General features: G+C 36.5%; 1 protein-coding gene across 1 annotated transcript in view; it reads right to left on the reverse strand.

Moving 5' to 3' along the window:
• Positions 1-6,044: 6,044 nt before the first annotated feature.
• The window catches only part of LOC109101171 (methyl-CpG-binding domain protein 2-like), a 22,176-nt gene continuing 2,384 nt past the window's right edge, over positions 6,045-25,836 (reverse strand). Inside the window, exons 2-6 of the mRNA XM_042723487.1 lie at positions 19,029-19,184; positions 15,845-15,979; positions 10,814-10,904; positions 10,562-10,739; positions 6,045-6,111 (exon numbers count right to left, since the gene is read on the reverse strand). Of these exons, the coding sequence (XP_042579421.1) occupies positions 6,057-6,111; positions 10,562-10,739; positions 10,814-10,904; positions 15,845-15,979; positions 19,029-19,184 (615 nt within the window). The 3' untranslated portion in view covers positions 6,045-6,056. The remainder of the gene's footprint in view (positions 6,112-10,561; positions 10,740-10,813; positions 10,905-15,844; positions 15,980-19,028; positions 19,185-25,836) is intronic.

Raw genomic sequence — 25,836 nt, forward strand, 5'->3', positions numbered from 1 at the left:
TTTTTTTTAAATTACAGTGAATTTCATTGCAGTTCAGTTTTGAATGGCGCAAAACTTTTTTTTTGGATGAAATATTCTTGTTTTGCAAAATATACACTGCAGAAAAAAGGATCTTTCTCAGTTTCTTAGACTTTTCTTTTAGTATAAATATCTTAACATTCGAAAATCAAGACAAAAGCAAAATTACAAAATATTAAAGCTGAAAAACATACCAAAATTAAGTGAGTAAAACAAGGAAAAAAGATCTACTGATGTAAATACCAGCAAGTAAACTCAATTCAAATGGAAAACAAGTTTATTTTTCTGATCTCACTGATGCTTTTTCTTGTTTAAAACATAAACTCAATTCATTTTGATGCAATTTTCAGAAAACAAGTATATGTATCTACTTAATTAAATGTTGCTCACATGGTGATCAAAAATTACCTTTTTTATTTATTAAATTAATGTACTGTTTTCTAGTTCAATGTTTTTTTGCAAACAGGATTTTATGCAGTAATTATAATCAGTGTTGGGGTTAACATTACAAGTAATGCAAAGTACGCGAATCAAATTACTTTTTTCAAGTAACTAAATAATGCAATTAGTTCATTTTTATGGAGTAACAAAATATTGTAATGCATTAATAACTAAAAGTAAACTTTCCCCAACACTGATTATCCATGATTTATACTGTAGACATTGAAAGGAAATGACATTTCCAGCTTGACAGAAAACTCATAAATCCCCTGCGAATGCTTTAGGGACGAAGAGACTCTTTTTAAAGACGGACACGTATTATGTGCTGTAAGTGGGAATAAAAGTGAAATAAAAAAATAAATAAATAAAAGCTGCAAAAGTTTAAGTTTGTTTCGAAAAGATTTACAAAAATACTATTGTTCCAAAGTTTAAATTAAATGAATATTTTGCTAAAACATATTTCACTCTAAAAAACTGAAATGAAAAGTCAAAGCCATAAATCTAAAGAAGTTTGTGCTTGCTCCAAACTTGAGGTTTTGATATTCACAAAAAAAAAAAAAGCTGTTCAGTGAGATTTTGTTCAGGCGCAGTACCAAACCCTGCAACTAGTTGTTGTCATATGATACGGTTTTTGTTAAATAAAAGTATAACATGTATAATTAATTATAATATTTAATTATATAATAATCACAACATAATTATACATATTATATATTAATATATATATATATATATATATATACATAATTGTGTATTGGACACAAAGCATTCTAATTTAAAAGAAGAGAACGTATGAAAGAAGTCTGTTTGAAAGGCAAAACACAAGATCAGATTTGTTGAATATAATCTTTTATTGTGCTCTAGAATTTGGATGCAACAATGTACACCATTTTTTATCTCAAGGTATAAAAATTTTTTTCTTTAAATAAGCATTATTTTTCATTCTATACGTTTGCCAGGGTGGTATTATATCCCATTTGTTTACAAACCTGAAGAGCGAGTGATGAGCTAAATGACACCCAAATGAAAAGATGTAGTTTAAAAGGAGTTTGCGATGACAAGACCAGCGACGGGGACCCCTGATTTGACGTGAGGGAAGTATTGCTCTGTGTAAAAAGCCTGTCTTCTGCCTGCACATCAAAACTACAGCATTGTTCTCAATTATATATAGATATGTACATCAAAATATCTGGCTCTAGTTGTGTGAAAAAAGGCCTTGGTTATTGAAGCATGGTAATGGGTTATTTGAGACGTGTGCCGGGTGAGCAGACCAGACTGATGACATCACATCCAGAGAGAGAGAGAACTGAGGGCGTGAGACTGGACTCCAGTGCACTAACAAAACCTGCAAAAAAATATATGCTAAGCACAACAATCAGGCTTTCAGAAAAATGTAAAAAATGCAGCAGGTTTTCTGTGAGGGTTGGGTTTAGGGAGGGGGCTAGGAGAGAAAATACAGTTTATATTAGTATAACGAACAATTACACCTATAGAAGGAATACCCGTGAAATACAAATACAGCATTGTGTGTGTGTGTGTGTGTGTGTGTGGTCATGTGAGGTCGCAGATGATGAAGATGAAGTGTGGCCAGTAGAGGAAGAGTCTTTCACTACAGCAGATGTTAAAAAGCCCTCAGAGAGGCCACACAGATCCAATAACAGCTGCACAGAAAAAAACCCACTCTCGACTAGCTGAACGAGCGAAAACAGAGGAAAGAGACACCGACGGAAACACACAAAAAGAAATGTTCAGGGTCAAGCAGAAGGCGGGGCAGCGTTTCTAAAAAGCTTACATAGACATCATGATCTTTTCCTCACGCCTGAATTGAAAACAAACACATTTACATCCCTCTCGCAAAACGAATGGGTGCCGTCAGAATGAGGAGTCCTAAAACAGCTGTGATAAAAACATCACAAATAATCCACAAGTAATCCACAGCACTCCAGTCCAGAAGTTAACATCTGGAGAAGACAAAACTACAGATCAAGCAAGCGTTTAAACCAGCTCTAAACAAATGTGTTCCTATTGTCTGTATTTTGATGTGAGAGGGCAACAGCAGATGCACTTTTCTCACTGGAGGAAGTGTTATTGCGGATTTACTGATTCGCATTTGAGTTTAAATAAACGTATTAATTGACTGGATTTGTTTTGAGCATTTTTAAGTTGTGTAATGCACGCTCCCATCACAGGAATAAAGAGAGAGCTGGTACAATCAATCCAGGAGCGGCGCGGGTAATTTGGCATCTTCATTGCAGAAGCTTGTCACACTACGCTGAGATTCTCAAGATATTTAACGGGGGTAAGTCAAAACTGCCCCACTTAATTTTAGAAGGAGTTTGCTGAAAGCACAAGAATAATTCAACATTATAACGCAGAGGCTCGCTGTGTTTGGTCAACGTGACTGGTCCACAGGCTTTCTGCAGACCTTTTCAAATCACTTTTTAAGACCTTTCTCAAGACTTCCTGCCACAAAAAAATGAACACCGCCACAGCATCAGAGACAACATACAATCTCAAGATAAAACAGGTTTCTCGCATTCACTGCATTTAATTCAACAGACTGAAGCAAAAACTCGAGTTTAAAATACACAAGACACAGGTTTTTTATCGATATTTTTACAATGTGTATTGAAATCGGTTTATGTTCCTCAAATAAACAAAAAAATGGCAAGATGCAAGTAGTGGAGGTTCATCGATAATTGGTTTTTGCTAATATTTGATGACGTGTTTAAAGAATGAGCATGCTTTTTAGTTTACTATAATAACACCGGTTTTAAATGTCTACATTGTTATAATGTAATTTGGAGTTAAAACATCCAGGTTCAAACTAAATGCAAATGAGAATGAGCATAAAATGTTTTTTTAAATATTTTCTTTAATTTTCAGGTTAACATTTATGTTTTATTTAACACATTTTCTATGGTTTAATTTTTAGTTAAATATAATAACCTGCAACAGCCCGAGTCTGTAAAAGGTGTTGCATGCCATTTCTTTTTTTCCTAATCAAGCACTGAAAAAACTGAGGAAATTCATGAGAAAAAGCCGTCATACACGCACACATCAAAGCAAACGCCTACAGACGAGCGAGTGAATGTGTGAATGAAAGGGGACCAACGTACACCAGTGGAATAACTGCAAATGCTACTGTTTCCGTTGGACCTCACTAATTTGTATTTAAACTGTGTTTTTTGTGATCTGAAAAAAAACCATTCATCCCATCGACAGATAATACATCAGCAACACAACACATTACAGACCTTCATCTGTGTGATATGAATATGGATAAAAAATATACTGAACTATTTACCATTAAAATTTGACATTGTTAAATTTGAATGAAACGAAAGCCATAAAAAATTAAAGATTTTGTTTATAATATTCACATTCAGGAAAAAAGGTTTTGGGGGGGGGGGGGGGGTAGATGTTAAGAAGTATTAATGCTAAAAAAAAAAATGCATTTACAAATGTCAAAAAACTACAAACTGAACATGTTTTTTATTTTAAATTTAAAATAAAAACATTTAACAAAAACGTTTATAATATTCACATTTCATGAAAAGCAACTGTTAAACAAAAGCTGTTCAGTACAGTTTCTTTAATGTTCTCATATTTACTTTTTTTGAAAGTATTCATGTTAAAAAAAAATCTTGATTTTAAATGCAAAAATAAAACGAAATATTTTAAATGTTTTTTTTAATAAATTCACATTTCAGAAAAATGGGTTTAAAAAGTTGTTAAATATGGTTTTAAAAATGTACTTTTTTGTAATGTGTGAGAAGTATTAATGCTAAATTTAAAAATGAACTCTACATCTAAACATATAAAATAAAGCAAACTATATTTATAATATTCACATTTCATGGAAAACAATTGTTGTTTCCAGGAAAAGTTGTGAAATATGTTTTTTCATAGTGTGATTATTGGTTAATTGTACTGAATTGACCGAGAACATCATGATCATACGCTGAATGTGTTTAAACATGATGTAAGGGTTAAGTTTTAAAACACCAGTGCTTCAAAAACACTCCAGATGAAGCATGCACAATGCTCAAAGTGGTCCGTGCTAATGCATGTGTACATTAAAAAGTGTGCCATTGTGTGTGAACATCAGGTAAAAAAAAAACACCACATGATGTGCATAGAAGCTTTTAATCAGGGCAGAAATAAAATAAAAAGGGAGCTTGTGGCAAATAAGCGGTTAGATGCACTAATTCCACCCAGTGTTATTGCTCAGAGAGAGAAAGATCTCAGGGAAGCAGCGAATGAAAGCGAATGCAAAAAGCTGATTATTCAGAAAGCCGTGGTTTCTGATTCAGACCCGAGGAAAAACCAACCTCTAACGGCTAACGGGTGACTGGAGGAGCGGACCTCACTGACGGAATATTAACTATTAATTCCCTTTAAAAAAAAAAAAAAAACAACTGAGCACGAGGAAGATGATGATGAGAGATGATGAAGAGGCTGAAGTGTGGGGACTCTTCACAGATTCTTAATGAGCCTCTGAATATTTGATGGCAGCGTGAGCTCAGAAATAACCAGAGAGAGAGAGAGAGAAGAGAGATGTGCTGTCTACGTGATGAAATATTAACACAAGAGCGAATTTAAACAGATACTTGATTGCGCAGAACATAACATGTTGATAAAGGTCAGTTATTGAGGTCTTAAACTACATTGTCACAAATAGATCATTAGTTATAAAAACTCTTAAATGGAATAGTAAACAATTAGCTTTAAATGCATCAGTTGCCATCAAGCAATGGAGGCTCTGTATTGAATGGGTGCGACGTCAGTAATGAGAGTCAACAAACAGCTGATAAAAACATCACAATAATCCACAAGTAACCCACAGCATGCAGTCCTCAGTTAATAGCTGGAGAAGACAAAAGAGGAAACACAGTCCAGCAGTAAGAATGTTGGTTAACTCAAATACATAGAGTGTATAAAATCCATAATAACACTTCCTCCAGTGAAAAAGTCCATCTCCTGTTGTCTCACATATTAGTTTAGAGCTGTTTAAACGCTGCTTGATCTGTGCAGATTTCTCTCCTGATTCACACCAAACAACTTTTTCACTGGAGGAAGTTTGTTTGTATTATGGATTATGACTCTATGTATTGAGTTTAAACACATCTTAATGCTGGATTTGTTTCATCTTTTGTTCTTCTCCAGATTTAACTGATGGACTGAGTGCTGTGGATTACTTGTTGGATTATTGTGATGTTTTTATCAGCTGTTTGGACTCTCATTCCTGACGGCACACCCATTCACTGCAGAGCACCCATTGCTGAGACACTGATGCAGTGCTACATTTCTACAAACCTGATGAAGAAACAAAACTCATCCTGATCTGGGATGATCTGAGCTAAACTGAACTGATCTTTTAAACTTCAGTAACACTATCAATCTGATGTCATGTCAGATGAGAATTATTCTGAACAATGTCTTCTGATTGTGTGTCATAACTGAGTAACTGTGCACTAATTGTTAATGGTTAACCACAGTAATGAAGTCTCCTCACCTGTGTGTCTTTGACGCCGCTCTGCCCTGCGTGTCTCGTCTGGGAACTCGGCGGCTCGCGCCAAAACCGTCTGCCGGCATCAGAGCTTCTTTCCAGACTGCGGCGCGCCTGATTGCACCTTCAGCTCCTGCTCCCTGAGGAGGAAGAGGAGGAGAGCGGGATGAAGGCTCTGACCTGGCTGTCAATCAAACACACAACAAAAGTGTCTTTCTCTTCTCTTCTGATGTGGAAGTAGTTGATGTTTGTGAGTGGAGCTCCATCCCAGCTCACACAAACAAGAGATAAACAGCATCTAATGAAAAGCTGGTGTTGTTCAGGTTCACAGATCACCGGCAAAAAGCATTAAATAGCACTAAAGCATCACAGCCGTGAGCTCATTAACATACTGACACATTAACAGCTACTCGTTATTCAGCAGCTGATGAACTAGACTGTTACACAGAGCTCAGTCAATCACAGCACAGCTCTTAAAGGTACAGCAGCGAACAATATCAGCACATATACGGGACAGTTCAGCCCAAAATCATCAGTTATATGTGTTGCAAAACCTGCAGGACCTTTGTTTGGGAAATACAAACAAAAGAATATATTTTGAGAAATGTATCAGTGTTTTTCTTTTATTATTATTATTATTATTATTATTTAAGATGAAATTCAATTAGGTCCAGTGTTATTTTAGTATTATGTTTTTATTTTATATTTTGAAAATTTATTTTTTATATTTTCAGTTTTTATTTTATAATTTTGTTATTGCTGTCATTTTTATTTAGGTTTAAATTATTGTAGTTTTGATTTATTTTCAGTGAGTTGTTTTAGTGACTGAATTTAGTCAACTAATTTAATTTGGTTCACCAGGCAAAATGTATCTTTTTCATTTAATTTTTATTTTGCCATTTTGATTTTAGTTTAATTTCTTGTCATTTTATGCTTTTATTAGTTGTCATTTTTACTATTAGGCTTCATTTGTTTGTATTTCAGTTTCACTTTCTTTCTTTGTTTTCAGCGCATAATCAGAAAGCAAAATTTATATCAAAGTGAAATTTCTATTTTTTGTTTAATTTCATTTTCATTTTAGTTTCCTAGTTAATGATTTTGTTGTGTGCTTCTGTCATTTTTAATAGTTATCATGTTTACAATTTAGGTTTACTTATTACAATTATTTCAGGACTGTTTTCCAAGGCAATATTTCTAAAAGGTTCATTTAGTTTAAGTTTTACCTTTTATGTTTTTTTTTTTTTTTTTGTCAAATAAAAATGACTTATTACTTCTAGTTTTTGATAACCTTGATGGGGTCCAATGTTGTTTGTCTCAAATCTCAATCTGAAATTTATTTACTTATCACCATAGAACCATATACAAAGCTTAAAACACTAAAAAAATATCTAAATACCAGTTTCCACCCTGTAGCACAAATCCAGTCATAGGGAGTCAATTTTTTAAATTGAGATTTCTACATCACCTGACACCATCTAAAGCTGAATAATAGCCCGCATCTCTCCATGATGTAGTATGGTTTGTTAGGAGGACAATATTTGTCTGAGATACACTATTTGAAAATCTGGAATCCACCCTCTGGGGAGCAAAAAAAATCTAAATATTGAGAAAATCAGATCTTTAAAGTTGTGTTCAATTATGAGTTCTTAGCACATGCATATTACTAATATCAAAAAATTAAGTTTTGATATATTTACAGTAGGAAATTTACTAAATATCTTCATGAATGACATGATCTTATATATCCTAATGATTTTTGTCATAAAAGAGAAATGTATAATTGTGACTCATACAATGTATTGTTGTCTATTGCTACAAATATACCTGTGCTACTGATGACTGCTTCTGTGCTGCAGGGACACAGATGTTCTTGAAAACATCTTTTGTGTTCCACTGAAAAAAAAAAGTGGAACGAAAAAAGAAAGAACGAAAGTGACATGAATGATCTCTTTGATGAAAAAGGTCAGAGAAGAGGAAAATTATGATGAAAAATTAAATCATGATGTTTGGGTTCAAGACGTCTTGACTAACGTTAGAACAACACACACTTGAGGGAAGATCCTGTAGAATCCTGAGCATGCTGCTGTCATCAGATGCTCATAAAGAACAACACACACACACGCACACACACACACACACACACAAACAAACCCACTCTCTACACACGCACAAACATACACGCACACACACTCAGCGCGTGCTGAATGATAATGACGTGCATGAATTGGCTCACACACACACACTCACGGAGGCTTTTGTCACGGCTCTTACGAGACGGAGGAAGGAGCGCGTGCTGAATGATAATGATGTGCATGAATTGGCTGACAGTCCTGAGTTTCCATCAGTGCACACAACACAAGATCTGCAGATGAACACACGCTAATGCATGCCACGCTATCACTGATTCCTGCTCATATGAACCTCTCAATCGCTCCCTTCTTACAAAATGAAGAACACAGAGACTGAAATCTCTCTGGCCCTCACAGACACCACACAGCTCTAATGCTTGAGTCTAAACCACACACACACACACACACACGCTGCATGCATGTGTGTCTACTGCCATCTTGTGTTTTGGACTGGAAAACTGTCTTAAGACATTGGACCTGGTAGAAGAAATTATGACTTTTACTTCCTTCAGATTATTATCAATCTGCCAGCCATATTTCAGTATGGAAACATATCTGTATCAACAATAACAAAACTATTAATAGACAACAATGAAGTCATTATAACAAATAAATGAATTCTAAAAAAATTAATTAATTAAAAATAAAAACAAATAAATAATAAGTAAATAAATAAACATTTTAAACTAAATAATAAAAACAATTAAATGTTCAAATAAGTAAATACACTTTAAAACTAATATATATATTTTATTAAGTAAACAAATAAATAAATAGTTCATTTAAAATAAACACATAAATAATGCATTAATTAATTAATTAATCAATTAATTAATATAATAACAGTAAAAATAAAACTATAAACATAAATATGAATAAAAATTCATTAATTCGTTTAAAAAAAATAAAACCACTAAAATAATTAAAACAAAATGTAAAATATGAAAAATAATTAACATTTGAAATAAGTTATTTAAAATAAATGCATAGATAATTCATTGCAAATAAAGAAATAAAAGTTAAAGTAATTAAAAAAATGAAAATAAATAAAAATTAAAAATGTTAATAATTTCAAATAAATAAAATACATTTTAAAATAAATAATAACATTAATTAAACAAATAATTAAAAGAAACAAAATGAAATAAAACATTAAATAAGTAATGCAAATAATTTATTTTAAATAAATAAATAACCAAACAAACAAATACAAAAAAACATCTCCTCTAAAAGACACCAAAAAACAATCACTAAAAATAGTTACTCTATAATTATATAAATTAAAACTTTAAAAATAAATCTCTCATAATCAATCCATCAATAACATTTCCATCACTTGCATTGCATCTATAATTTGTGCTGAACACAACATCTGAAAAAATTTGAACAATTTGAGCTGAACAAAACTCATGAAAAAAAACTCCAAATTTGAACTTGGTGAGTGGATTCTAACTTAACTGATCAGTCTGACTCATTTATTCAAAGTGTTAATAGTTCAACCCAACCTTCTGCTAACCAGCGTTTAACCACTGCACCACAGCACAGGCCCAGCGTCTCATCCGTATGCTGAAGAAACTCCAGACGCTAAACAACTACAGCAGGAAAATCCTATTCCACTTGTGTTTTTCAAACAGCAAGCATCCAATTTAGTGCCGGAGTGAAATGCCTCTCGTGCATCAATCTCAGGAGAAGCAGCTCGGCCTGAACGGTGACACTGACTCCCCGAGGAACCCCATGAATACATAACACATCACTGTTAACAGAGCCGAACATCACAAAAATTCAAACAATCACACGTGAGATCACACTGCAGCATTACAGAGCACAATCAATGCATTCAAACACTTTTATAATGCATTATGCATAAAGACTTCCAGTATTTCTCAGCTGTTGCTGTTAGATTAAAAATGAAATGAAATAAAGCTGAGCTAAAATAAAAGATAAATATTAGAAGAAAACCATAACGTACTTAAATACTTATATGTGTATATATAAGTGATTATTAGGTGCATTACAAGGCACACTTAATGCATTAAATTGAAAAAATGTTATAAGTATTGTATTAGAATGATAACATTTTAGATGAAAACTTAATGCACAATTAATGCACTAAATTAAAAATAAAAGGTTACCAATTATTCAGTATGTTTAAAATATTATATGAAAAGCTTAAGCTTCAGTCCGTAAGTTTTTGCTCTTTTTTTTTTCCATATCTGTCTGAAAACCTGCAAATATACTGATTTTGGATTATTTGTAACGGACCTGCAGCTTTAAGTACAATTAGCAAAAATAAGCATTAAAAATATATTTATATAGGCACTATTTAATGCATTAATATAAAATAAAATATTAGATGAAAAGACATAACTAATGCATTCAAATACTTTTAGAATGCATGGAATATTAATGTTGTAAAGTTACACATGTGATGTTTCATGTACAGTAATGTGGAGTATCTTACCGTATGTCGTCGTCTGTGACGGTGAAGGCCTTGCAGAGCGGCTGCGATGTGTTCAGCCATATGCTCGGGTTCTTCTCGGCCGCCGAGGACGTCTGACCCGTGATGGGCGCCGAGCTCATGTGCAGCGCGCTAGCGTGGCCGACAGAAGCGTCTCGTTCCGTCGAGTCCGGCCCCATACCTGGCGTCACAAGCACACCCTTTAAACCAGCGATCGGCGAACGCATTCCACAAACCAGACCCAACCAGCCTTACTCTGTAAACCTTTGGGCAGATCCATCGTCCTGAGCGCTTCCTCCGACACGTCCGACGAGCGCAGACCCTTCAGCCGCCTCTCCCAGAACAGCTGCGCAAAACACACAACACACTCATGAAGACTCAGAGATTCACGCTGTGAAGAATATAACAAATGTGTCCCTGCAGCACAGAAGCAGTCATCAGTAGCACGGTATATTTGTAGCAATAGTCACAAACAATACATGGTATGGGTCACAATTAATACATTTCTCTTTTTATGCGCCAAAAATCATTCGGATATTAAGTAAAGATCATGTTCCAATGAAGAATATTTAGTTAAAATGTCCTACCGTAAATATATCAAAACTTAATTTTTGATTAGTCATATGCATTGCTAAGAACTTGCATTTGAACAACTTTAAAGGATGATTTTCCTCAATAAAAATTAGATTTTGTTTTGCTCCCTTCAGATTCCAGATTTTCAAATAGTGTGTATCTCAGACAAAGATTTGTCCTCCCTAACAAACACATACAGTCAATGGAGAGATTAGTTTATTTATATTCAGAAACCTCAATTTTAAATAAATGTGACCCCTATGGACTGGTTTGTGCCTGTCCCAAGAGTCACATATTATATCATATCATATTAAATACATAAAAACTTACAACAGAAATACAAAAACACAAATGTTGCTTTGGCAACTAAAACTACTAAAACTGAAAACAAATTACAACAACAACAACAACAACAACAAAACAATTAAAATAAATTAGAAATACACAAAAAAGATAATGTAAAATATTTAACAAAGTTAATTAAAAACTGATTAATAAATGTTAAAGAATTGAAAATTATTAAAATAATACAAAGAAAACATTTTAAAAAACAAAAATGAAAAAGTAGTTAAATGTAAACAAACATTAAAACAAAAACAGAAAATAAACCTAAAAGCTAATTCAAAACTAACTGATAAATGTTAGCAAAAGTACTAACATTACTAAAACTAAAACTGAAAAATAAAGCTAAACAGAAACAAATAAAAACATAACAAAATGAATAAAACTATCATCTGAATTGAAAAAAACAGTTTTATAAAATAAGGCAAATTTCAAAACAAATTACTGAATGTTAAAGTTGAAGTACTATAATTACTAAAACTGAAATAAACAATTAAAGCAATGTAAGAAAGACATTAAAAACTATAAATGACAAAAGCATTTACAAAACTTACTTAATTCTTTAAACTACAACTGGAAATAAAAAACTGAAAATTAAAAATAAAGCTAACTTCAAATCAAGACTAATTAATAATGTTAAAGATGGAAACCCTACAATACTTCAAATAAACTGAAAAAAAAAATTTTTATTAACGGCTAAATAAAACATTTAACAATTATCAAATGACACAAAATAACATAAAGTTATTAACCCACTAAATTAAATCGAAAATGTAAAAAAATTAATAGCTAATTTCAAAAAAACTAATTTATAAAAGATAAGAAATTAAAAACTCATTAAAATAAATAATTATATGATCATATGCTATATTATAAAGTATTACATAAATATAATAAACACAATAACTATGTTTCATATTATTATAATACTGTATTATAATTATATGATCATATGCTATATTATAAAGTATTACATAAATATAATAAACACAATAACAGTATAAATGAGTGTGAGAATATTTTCTCACTGTCCTCCACACACAAGTCAAACATCTTTGACTCGTCATGAATGATAATGAGTAAATGATGAATGATAACGATCATGTGAATCTAATCAGCCTCGTGGTCTTCAGAGTCCAGATCAGGTCATAATGAGAGTGAAGGGCTGGTTCTCTCGGCTGATCTCAGAGCGCAGACGAGTTCGGCCCGGAGGAGCGTTTGTGTGTTTGCTGGTCAGACATCAGCGGCGGCGGCGGGCGTCTTCGCGGGACACATAAACTCAACCACCGCTCATAAACACAGCAGGAGTTAAGCTTTGAGCCGGCAGGCTTAGATAAAGCTTCAGCCAACGAGCGCCACGGGGCCCGTAGAACTAAACCCACCCTCGGATACTGTAACAGCCCCAAATATATATATATATATATATATCACACCCACACTCACACTGAAGAACACCACCTTCACAAATCATGACACGCATCAGCCACTGATCTTTCTGACTGCATGAGGGTGTCTGTGTCAAAATAGCTCAATATTATTAGAAAATAAAAAAATCTCAATATTATTATACTGTAAAATAGTGTGTGTGTGTGTGTGAGTGAGTGAGAGTGGGTGAGAGTGTGTGTGTGTGAGTGTGTGTCTGTGTCTAGTGTATGAGGTTGTCTGTATGAGGTTGTGTGAGAGAGAGTGGGTGTGTGTGTGTGTGTGTGTGTGAGAGAGAGTGTGTGTGTGTGTGTGTGTGTGTGTGTGTGTGTGTATGTGTGAGTGTGTGTGGAGTGTGTGTGTGTGCAGTATGAGTGTGTGTGTGTGGAGTGTGTGTGTCTGTGTGTGAAGAGTGAAAGAGAGTGAGTGAGAGTGTGTGTGTGAGGTTGTGTGTGTGTGTGTGTGTGTGTGTGTGTGAGTGTGTGTGTGTGTGTGCGTGTGTGTGTATGAGTTGTGTCTGTGTGTGAGAAGTGATAACAGTGAGTCTTCACGCGTGTGTGTGCTGTCCTGGTAAGGAATGTAATCAAGCCTCGTGTGTCCATAGAAGAGACGTCCGAGGAGTCAGGTCTAAATAACTCTGAGAGTGAGAGCGCGACAGACGGGATCGGACAGCCTCAGCGAGCGGACCGCCGTTATGTGTGTGTTGTGGTCCACCGACCCACAAGCAGCGGGGCGGCGCTGTGCCCGCGGGATCAATAAACCCAACCACCGACTCATAAAACAGCAAGGAGTGTTACTGAGACGCAGGATTAGATAAGCCAACCAACGAGCGCCCACGGGGGCCCGTAGAACTAAACACACCCTGGATACTGGTAAACAGCCCCAAATAATATATATAGATCTATTCAACACACTCTCCCTGAAGAAAACCCCTTCAACAAGTCTGACAAGCATGAGTACTGATCGTTCTGCTCGCCGAGGCTGTGTTATTCAAGGAAAAATGGCAAATGTAAAATGAAATTCCAATTTTTAGACTGGAAAATAGTGGGAGTGGTGTGTGTGTGTGAGTGTTGTGTGAAGTTTGCGTGTGAGAGTCTGGCGCTACGTGAAAGTGTGGACGTGTTGTTGAGGGCTGTGTGCTGTGAGAGTGCGGCGCCGTGTGTGATGTTGTGTGTGTGTGTGTGAGGTAGTAGTGTGTGTGCTGTGTGTGTGAGTGTGTGTGTCTGTGTGTGAATAGCGTGAGAGTGAGTGAAGTGTGGTGGAGTGAGGGTGCGTGTGTGTGTGTGTGTGGAGCTGTGAGTGAGTGGGTGTGTGTGTGAGAGTGAGTGTGGTGTGTGTGAGTGTGTGTAGCGTGTGTGTGTGAGTGTCTGTGTGTGTGTGTTTGTGTGTGTGTGTGGAGAGTGTGTGTTGAGAAGTCTGTGTGTGTGAGAGTGTGTGTGTGTAGAGAGAGTAAGATAGGAGAGAGATAGAGTATATATAGGTATTGTCAAAAAAAAAAATGTTCCAATGAAAATTAACTGATTAATCAATAATTTATATTGGCCAATAATCAATCAAAATAAATCCAGAAATAAAAAAAATAATAAAAAAAAAATAATAAAAATTACACAAAAAAATAAATAAAATGAACTGATTAATCAATCATTTATATTGGCCAATAAATTAACTAAATTTATTAATTATTTCAAAGAAATAAAAAAAAACAAATGCAAAAATAAATAAATAAAAACCCAATTGACAAATTTACATAGACCAATAAATAAACTAAATTAATTAATGAATTAATTAAATAGCATCATAAATGCATGGATAAATAAATAAACAAACCCCACATCATATAAGCCCATATCTAGAAAACAGAGCACAATCAGCAGATTTCCTTTGCAATTTGCTTAATCTATTCCGACTTTATTAAGATATTTCCTGCAGCAGGCATCATATCTGTGAGTCTAGAAAACAAAACGTCAGAAGTGCTCCTTATATCCAGCTTTAAGTCTGAAGTGTGATGAATGTGAGTGTATTAATGAAAATCTCAGAACATCCATCTCTGAACTCTCTGTCTGCTAAACCTCAGAGACTGAACACCACAGCTCCTTCAGCTTTGCTCTGGTGCTCAGTCTAACACACAGCTTCAAGAATGCAAACACTAAATGGGCATTGCCCAACTGTTTATTTAAGAGTATTCCAGAGATGAGTAATTATTTGGTTACACTTTATTTTAAGGTGTCATTGAGGACTATTACAATGCTGTAATTATACATTTAAATACTGAGTAATATTAATTACTGCCATTCATTTACTATTTGGTTAGGGTTAGGATTAGTGTTTGGTTTACTTATATGTAATTATGCATAATTTATTTTTATTATAATAGTATGTACAGGTAACGTGTAACAAGGACACCTTAAAGTGTTACCATTATTAAAACTTCTGGCCAATGTAATATTCAGAGGGTTTTCATTCAAAATTAAACACATATCATCTGTCTTATTATGGCTGCATTTCTGCATTAATGTACAACAAGCTTCAGATCAGGTTTTCATTCATTGTAAAAACAGCTCACAATATGAAAAACTAGAAGAGAAAACAAGCTTGAAAAGATCACTTAAAATGTAATAATAATGCATAAGAGCTAGAGTAAAAATAAGTTTGAGCTGAAGTACTAAAACTGCTGAAATAATAATGCATAAGAGTTAGATAGAAATATAAAAAATGAATAAAAATAAAAGCACATGACAGAATCACTAAAACCTAAACTAAAATTGCAATTTGATGGAGATGAAGTGATAACTAAAACTTAAAAATAGTTTTCGTTAACTGAAAAAAAAAATGCAATAAAATAAAAGACAAAAAATAAATTAATTAGAAATATTTAAAAACAAATAGAACTGGCCAAAGTACATAGCAAATTCCTGATTTAAAACTACAAACTCTGAGTGATGAAGTCACCTGTCGCGGCTGCTCCGTGGCTCTCTGGGGGTCTGTCTTGACTTTGTTGTTGGGATGATTGACCACTTGTGAGTGACCACGGGGCTGGTTGGTTGAAATAGGACATGGAGGCTGGTCTGTCTGTCGATGGGCCAGCTGCGTGTTTCAGATAAGGCTTCCCCACTACAACTACAGACCGCGTTTACAAAACACACTCTTGTACATCTCAGGATCAAACGCTGAAAATCTGCAGCTTTAGGACTGAACTATAATACTAATAAAAGAACCAAATGAACTGAAAAAACCCAAACATCACATCTGCACAACAGCTTGACAAAGTGCAAAAGCGCTGCTGGACAAAGCAGCATTAATACAGAGAGCTTAGAGAAGAACGGAGAGAGTCAGTGCCAGGTCCGCTTCATCTCAGTCCACAAAACACATGTCTGTCCACACTTCTTCAGTCACACACGACACATTACTGCTGCTGACTGCTTTTTAGTGAATTTTGAGGAAATTTCATTTAAAATAAATACAATGTCATTAAAAATCAATAAAAATAAAAAAAAATTCATTACAATAAAATAAATAAAGTAATTCAAAATTAAATTCAAAATAATAAAAAATAATACTTCACTATCATTAAATAAAAATAAGCCAAATAACTAAATAAATAATTTCATATAAATAATAAGTATTATTAAGTAATCATTTGATCAGTGATTATTTTTAGTGAATGTTAGTAAATATTATGTACCATGAGTGTTTGTTTAGAATAAACAAAACAAGTAAGAATCCAATAAAATAAATAAAATTAAGTTAAAATTCATTAAATAATAATAATTCATGTGAATACAGCTAATATGCATGAAAAAAATAAAAAAAAAAATATATTCCATTCAATCATTCATTCTTGTTTATAGTAGAAGAATGAGAATGATTTTCATGTTTCACAGATCATTCACATTTAGATCCTTTCTATTGGTCTACATCACATTTACTGTCATTAAACTGTAATACTGAATCAGTGTGTGTGTGTGTATGTGTGAGCGCGCGTGTGTGTATGCTCGTGTAAGTCTGTGCGTGTGAGAGTGTGTGTGCATGAGTGAGTCTGTGTGTGTTTGTGTTTGTGTTTGAGTGTGTGTGATGTGACGTGTGGAACGTGTGATTTGCTGTGTGTGTATGTGCTGCGTGTGAGTGAGTGCGTTAATGGCGTGTAGAGTCTGTGTGTGCGTGCGTGTGAGAGTGTGTGTGTGTGACTGTGTTTGTGTGCATGTGTGAGAGAGTGTGTGTGTGTGTGTGTGTGCGTGTGTGTGAGAGGGGTGTGTGTGTGTGTGTGTGTGCGTGTGTGAGAGGAGTGTGTGTGTGTGTGTGTGTGTGTGTGTGTGTGTCTGTTTGTGCGTGCATGTCTGTTTGTATGTGTGTGTGTGTGTCTGTCTGTGTGTGCATTCGTGTGTGTCTGTGTGAGTGAGTGAGTGTCGTGAAGGAGTGTGTGTGTGTGTGTGTGTATGTCTGTGTTTTGCGACATATCAGGACACTAACTTTTGTATAATGAGCATGGGTATGTCACAGGTATTACAAGGAGGAGGGTGACTTAATGAGGACATAGCCAAATGTCCCATTTTTCAAAAACACTAATAAACCGGTACAGAATGAGATTTTTGAGAAAGTAAAAATGCACAAAGTTTCCTGTAAGGGGTAGGGTTAGGTGTATAGGGTTGGTGTAGGGAATGATAGAATATACAGTTTGTACAGTATAAGAACCATTACGCCTATGGAATGTCCCCACAATTCACAAAAAAACAAACATGTGTGTGTGTGCGAGGGGAGTCTGTGTGGTGTGTGTGTGTGTGTGTGTGTGTGTGTGTGTGTGTGCGTGCATGTGGGTGAGTGAGTCTGTGTGTGTGTGTGTGTATGTGTGTGTGTATGTGTGTGTGTGTTTGTAGGGCAGAAGTGTGTCACGGGGCGAGGCGCGTCACCACACCTCTATAACGTCCAGCATGATGAACACATACGACCTGTTCTGGAAGTTATGAACGCATGATCTCAGAATTCTGAGCCAAAACCTTTCCTGTCTCATCAGGCGTTATGACTCATAGATGATGAAGATTTTCCCTTTAAATCAGCTCATTAAGAGCAAACGAAGAATCTGAGAGTCTGCTGAACTGAAAATGGGAAAGCGTATGAAGGTTGAGATCATATCAGAGTCCTGAGAGAAAGCGCACCAGACACGCCTCACAGGATCAGCAAGCAAAAGCTACAGGACAAACCAGACAGCAGCTCAGCTCGGCTCCACAAAGCAAACTGGGTCACGCATAGATGTTAGTTTGAAAACGTGGTTTAAAAAAAAGCAATTTGCTTAGGTTAAATGAACTCACTTTGCCTATTTACACTAAGCCACTTAAAAGCTTGAGAAACATATTTTCTCTGATGGTTAGGGAGCGCCTCTTCTCGGAGAATGTTTACTAGGTAAGTGTGTGCCACCTCGTCGTAGTGTTGTGCTTGTGTGTAGTGCGTGCAGCTATGATAAGACCAGTCTTCTATTCGTGTAGTGTGAGCTTCCCATAAACGCAATATCTTGCACATTTTCATGCAACTCTACACAACTATTTACATATCCTCAAAACTCCACAGATCTCCACACATCTCAAGACTCCTCACAACTCTGCATTCCCATACATTTTCACACAACTCCATGCATCTCCATACAACCCTTCCCCCCCCACAACCCTATGCCATCTTCATGCATCTCCACACATTCCATGCAACTCCACATATCTCCATACAACTCTTCACATCTCCACACAAATTTTAAAACTCCATATAACTCTGCATCTCCATACACCTCTTCACAACTCCCTGCAACTCTATACATCTTCACGCATCTCCACACAACTCCTCGCAACTCCATGCATCTTCACACATTTCCATCTAACTCCACATATCTCCATATACAACTCTTCGCAAAAACACAAACACAACTCTACACAAATTTTAAAACTCCTCACAACTCTACATTTCTACGCATTTCCACACAACTCCACGCATCTCCATAAAACTCTTCACAACTACCCGCAACTCCACACATCTCTACACAAATTGAAAAACTCCTCACAACTCCACACATCTTTACACATTTCCATGCAACTCCACACATTGTCAATGAACCAAACGACCTGAGAGAGTGAGCTGTGTGTGTTGTCAGTACCTTGCTCAGGCTGAGGTTGTCAAGCTGCGCAGTCTCTGCTTGTTCTTCTGCATCTTGCTGGGCATCATTTTGCCCGTGCAGAGATCGAAACATCCCAGATCCACCGAGTTCCCCAGATAGCGGGATTAGCTGCGGTTTACTGCAGGAACTTCTTTCCTGTGGGACTGGAGCAAAAAACATCAACATCAACATCAACACACTGAATGACTCAACCTAGTTTATCCTAAAAACTCGTCTGACTTCAGAAAGTAGAAAGAAGTCTCTTTTGTTCACCAAGGCTGCTTTTATTTGATCAAAAACACAGTAAAAATAGGAAATATTATTAGAATGTAAACTACCTGTTCTCTATGTGAATATCTGTTAAAGTGTAATTTATTTCTGTGATGTGCAGCTGTATTTTCAGCATCATTACTCCAGTCTTCAGTGTCACCATGATCTTCAGAAATCATTCTAATATGATGATTTGCTGCTCAAGAAACATTTCTGATTATTATCAATGTTGAAAACAGTTGTGCTGCACAATATTTTGTGGAAACAGATACATTTAATTTTTTTCAGGATTCACAGATGAATAGAAAGTTCAAAAGAAAGAACAGCATTTGTGTTGTAACATTATAAACTGTAAATTCTGATCAATTTAATGCATCCTTGATGAATAAAAGAATTAATTTCTTTTTTTTTAAATTCCCATCGACTGTAAACTTTTGGTAGTGAAACTATTAAAAGGCGTATGTTTTGGTTGTTGTAACACCTGCGCAGACGCACACGCAGAAATGAAAACATACAGATCCAGTTTTCACAATCTTCATGAATGTTCCTGATCTTCCTGATTCTTCTGTTTGCATTATTGCAAATATAAAAAACAAAACTGGCGCCAGCTGACGTCATCAATCCCTTTAATTATTTCAAACCACCTTCATATAGAGACATTTCCACCCAATCATGATATCAGAAAGTTAAGTCCCATCCTGCAGTTTCTCTCAGAAAGCTGTCTTATTATTGAGGTGGAGTGTGTAGTGAATGTGGTTTCTTGTTGATTTGAATGGTTTCCAGTCTGAGAGTAAAGCGCTAATCTGCTCAGATAAAGCTCTGTTCCGCAGGAGTGCTGACCCTTGGACTGACCGCAGCAAACCAGACTTCAGCAGGACTAGTTAACCCGCAGTGATGACCGCTAATATGGTTGACACGTCCACACAACTTACTCACCCATTACATGGCGATCATATCAGCAGCAAAGGCTATTTTCATGGCAAACCACATAGGAGAAATTGAAATATTCATATTTCAAGTTTCAATTTATTTGTCTTTTTAATAGTGTTTTCTTAGAATGATTAAGATACATATTGTTGCAAAGCAGCTTCACTGAAAAATGCACGTTTCAATCAGTGTTTTCTTAGAATGATTAAGATACTATTATAGTTTTAATTTTAAAATATTTTTGTATTCATCTTCATAACATTTTTATTATAATCAATTACATCAAGTTTTCCTGCCTTTTAATGTGACTATAGTTATTATTCATTTTTATTTCAGTTTTATTTATTTAAGTACATCAAGTTAAACTTAAAAAAAATAGAAATGTTATTTTGTAAACTAGCTGAATTAAAAAGAGAGAAAACCCTTTAAAAGGCATTTGTTTACAGCAAGTCTTTTAAAAACGTCCAGTGACAAAATTTCTGAATAAAATCAGTTTGAAACATGAGAGGAAAACTGAAGTAATAAATGTAAAATGTTTTATTTAACTGAACCACTGCAACACTTTCATCTGCAGTGTTCTTCTTCAGGTTTCGTCCGTAAGGTCTACAAAACAACAACAAGCGTGTTTTTGGCGAGAGTCGGCACACTTCTGCTTCAAACTCACAATCCAAACCCCTGCCCTGTGGAAGCCTGCCAAAATTCACCTTATGACCTTTGAACTACACGTAAATAAACCTGTATTCTGCAGCTCGGCTTTTGGACCCGTCAGTGTGAATCTGTCGACCACGGCAGCACACACACACACACTCAAACACTTACACACACTCACAAACACATTGCACAAAACACACACACAAACACCCACTCTAAGCCACTCACACTCCACACTCACACACACAGGCGCAGGCATTCTGGCCTGACGTGCAAATCTGTGGTAATGCTCACTTGTTTACTCCTTCTCACCATGAGAGAGAGGACAAGAACATGAGGAAACACTTACTCTGCCACAGGCGGCACAGACAAAAATACACTTTATGGTGCTGTAGTTACAGTAATAAGTGCAGTAAACGGTAAAGATGGTGGCGGAGATGATTATCAGTCTGCAGCACTGCTGGAGGAACATGACACACTGCAGACGCACTGAACATCCACACGTTCACACACTCAACACAAACAAGCAGAATTAGAATGTGTGTGTGCTTTTCAGAAAATCTTCAGATATCACAAAACAAACTGATCTAGCTAAATAAAGTGACCTCAGTTACTGCATGGCTTGAAATTTTGCAAGCGTTTTATCAAAATGACTTGCAAAGGTTGTTTTTCTCAAAACATGGCCTTTATGCAGTTCTACAAAATTAAAAAGCAGGCCAAACTGCATCAGGAAAACACATATCAGAGAAATAAATATTCTACAAAATTAAAAGGCAGGAAATGTGACTTGTTATGACTAAAATAATACAATACAAATATTTAAAATATTCTTAAAAACATGAAATGAAACTGAATTTTATTTGTTTCATTTTTAATAATGCTTCATGTTTAATTACACTCATGAGTGGCATTTAATATGAACATGACATCTGTTTCCAATAAGTGTTGACATTTCATGAATGTAAAGCGATTTGTTAATGCATGTAATGAGGTATACATATAAGCTCACTGAGAATTACAATGTTAAAGGCAGGAATCTAAGCAGGATTGAGAGCATATGAGCCATTACACTCGTATACTATAACAACAATGCAAAAAAGTGACTGTAACAGAAGCACAGCCAGTGAACACTGTCAGCGGTGCGATGCAGCGGTGAGAAGCTGCAGAAAATGAGTCCACAGCAGAGATGGACGAGCTGCAAACTACTGCATGAGTCAGACTCAGAGATGAGTCAAAACCGAGAAAACACACACACACACACACACACACACACACACAAACACACTCGCACATACACACACTCAAACACACTCGAACACACACACTCACACAACACAACACACAACAAAACACAACAAAACACAAAAAACAAAAACAGACACACACATATTTGCACACACACACGCTCGCACACACACACGCTCACACACACACACGCTCACACACAGACACACACACACAGCCTCCCCTATTTGCACACACACACACTCAATCCACACACACACATGCTCACACACACACACACATGCGGCTCACACACCACACACACACCGCACACACATTTGCGTCGCACAAAACACACACACACACTTCCAGCGCACACACACACACTGGCGCACACACACGCCTGCTGCACACACACACACACTCCCTTCCTTACAGAGAGCACACACTTGCACACACACACATTCTCCACACACACGACTTTCGCGTACACACACTCAATCGCTTTTACAGAACAGAGCGGCACATCACTCAATCCATCCACACACACACACACACTCAATCCCTTTTACACCTGCACACACACACACACACACACTTGGGCAGGGCTGCTCTGCTGTATTAACATGCAGTAAGACACAGTGTGCAAACCACCACAGGCTCTGAGAGTCGAATACTAAGATGGAATATGGAGCAGAGCGCAGAGAGACAACAGGACGACCACACCAGGCGGCTCCAAGAAGGAAGGCGTTTACACACATGCCCAGTAGGTGTTACACACAGACAGAGAAAAACAGAACAGACCAGAAAGATGAGTAATTGCAAAGCGACAGACAAAGGACAGAGAGGACGAGGGATTGGACAGGCAGGACATGGAATGGACGAGATGGACAGAACGAAAAGAAGAGACAGATGGAATGGATGGGCCGGACCAACAGACGAATACAGACAAGGAGAGAGAGGAGAGACAGAACGGACGGACAGATTAGAAAGACAGATGGGAAGGATGGATGGTACTGAGATGGAAAAGATACGAAAGACAGAGAGACAAGCGGACAGGGGACGAAGCGGAACGTTGATGATGAGGACAAAACAGCATTAACTGAGTGTTTTATACAGAGACAGACATGAAAGACAGACGGAGGACGGCCAGATAGCAAAGACAGATGGAAGGATGGATGGACCGGTGGACAGTTAGAAAGACCAGAGAGACGAAAAAGCGGCGACAGACGGGCAGGACAGACAGCCTGGATGGATGGATGAACGAACAGACAGAGGACAAGCGGACACACAGACAGGCGGGCGAACAGATGTGCAGGGCAGACACGACAGAAAGCCGGACAAAAAAACGACAGGACAGACCAGACAGACGGAATGGACAGAGAGACGGGTGGACAGACAGACAGGGGGACAGACAGAGAGACAGACAGACAGAGAGACCGGTGACAGAGGACAGCCGGCAGAGAGGACAGGACAGACAGAAAGACCGGTGGACAGAGGCCAGACGGACAAACAGACAGAGAGTACAGATGGACAGAGACAAGACAGACAGAGAGACAGACAGGACTGAGAGACGGGACGGACAGCAGACAGACAGAGAGACAGAGGACAGGAAGACCGAGGGACAGACAGCCGCGAGACAGGACAGGATGAGAGACGGACGGACCAGACAGACAGAAATGAGAGACAGATCGGACAGAGGCCAGACAGACAGAGGGACAGACGGACAGAGAGACAGGACAGACTGAGAGACGGTCGGACAGACAGCAGACAGAGGGACGATGGACAGAGGTACGGACAGACAGAGAGACAGATGGACCGCGGGTACCAGACAGACGAGAGACAGCAGACTGGAGGAGACGGACGGACAACAGACAGGACAGACAGAGAGGACAGATGGGACAGAAAGACAGACAGAGACAGAGAGGGACAGATGGACAGAGGTTACAAGACAGAACAGCTAGGACAGATGGGATGAATGCTATGGAATGCACACAGGCCTAACAACACATTTAATCACGTTCACCTGAAGCTACAAAAACTGAACAGATCAAACTCACTAAAGAGAGCAAAATGAGAGAGAAGAAAACAAACTGTGATTCTATCTGACGACTTTCCAGGTTCATGCAGACTAGTTCATCTCCAACCAGTTAACCAACACCAATCAAACCCGATACTCGCTCTCATTTTGACTCCAGTGCCGTCATCATTTACTTCCCTCTCATGACGTTCAATGCCTGCATGACTTTCTGTGTGGAACTTAAACGCAGAAAGTATTCATCAGAACCACTCTCAGGAGTCCCCATTCACTTTTGTTATATGAAAAACACCAGCCTTTTAGAGTGAATACAGCGGAGACTTGTTTTTTTGTTTTGTTTTTTTTTTTTGGGGTGATTTATTCCTCGCACAAATTCTATATTGCAAAAAAAAAAGGTACTAAACAATAATACTGTCATTGCATTTTTTAATAAATAATCATCATTAAAACATTATTATTAAAAATGAGCAACTGACAAAAGATTAATTATTTTCATTAATTCATTTCATAATTATTTCACTTTTTTTTTTTTTTCACTTATTGTTGTGTATAGTTTTAAAACACCCAGGCATTTGCAGTGCAAACATTTTGTTTTTGACAAGGTAAGAGAAAGCTCAATAAATACAACTAATAACTGTAACAGGAGAAGAGAATTGTTACTATTTTATTTCATCAGTAATCCTAAATAAATAATTTTGTCAATGACAAAATATAAATTGCCATAAGTATTTTTTAATAATATCTTTTAATACAAAACAAGTTGCAATGAAACTTAGTTCCTCTTTTACCAGTGGTTATTTGTGCCCAGTTTTAAAAGTGTATAATTAAAACACACGTGTGTAATACATAAACAAATAACTGCAATAAAAAAAGGAACTACGCAAAGAAGGCATTATATAAAATTTTTATAGAATTATAAATTGAAAAATCAATAGCAATTTCTTCTTTAGATATGACAGACGCATTTTGGTATATATATGGAAATAACTAGCAAACTGCAAAACAGTATTACAATTCGTAATGTGAATTATGACTTAAGTAAATAGGTGTTGTAAAATGTATAGACAAGAATATATTGGTTTTAATTAGCTAGCATTGACCTGTTTACCTTGTAGATGAAAGAAAAATTAAGTATAACATAAAATGTATAATACAGGTTGGAAATGGACATTTTACTTATAGTTTTAAGGTTACTGACGGTGTGTTGCTTTAACTCTCTGCTTTATTTTTTGTATACAAGCCTGTGTAAAGGCTTGACAGTGAATTTCAAGCATTAAGCTTAACACTGCAAAACTACATTGAACATCATTTGTTTAGTAGATTGAGCCACACAAGAGGAAAGGCTCAGAGGATTTTACTACAGTTTTCCATCCGCATAAACACCGAAGCGCTTCGGCCGTCGTTCTGCTTCACGCTAGAAGAATGAAGCTCTCGAACGCATGCAGCTGCTCCAGAGTTTATTGGGAATGACTCAATAACAGTTCACAGTTCGCAGCACTAAAAGGAGTCGTTTTCTGTTGGTTGTAGACTGTTTTGCGCTAGAGGTGGACACAATGAAACAACTAATGGAAGCTCCATTAGTGAACATCATCAAGAGAGACGTCAGCAGAGAAACAGGACCATATCTAATCTATCTAATCTATAATAACACTTCCTCCAGTGAAAAAGTGTTCTGGTGTGAATCAGGAGAGAAATCTG

This window comes from Cyprinus carpio, chromosome B5, assembly GCF_018340385.1.
Source record: "Cyprinus carpio isolate SPL01 chromosome B5, ASM1834038v1, whole genome shotgun sequence".
NCBI classification, from domain to species: Eukaryota; Metazoa; Chordata; class Actinopteri; order Cypriniformes; family Cyprinidae; genus Cyprinus; species Cyprinus carpio.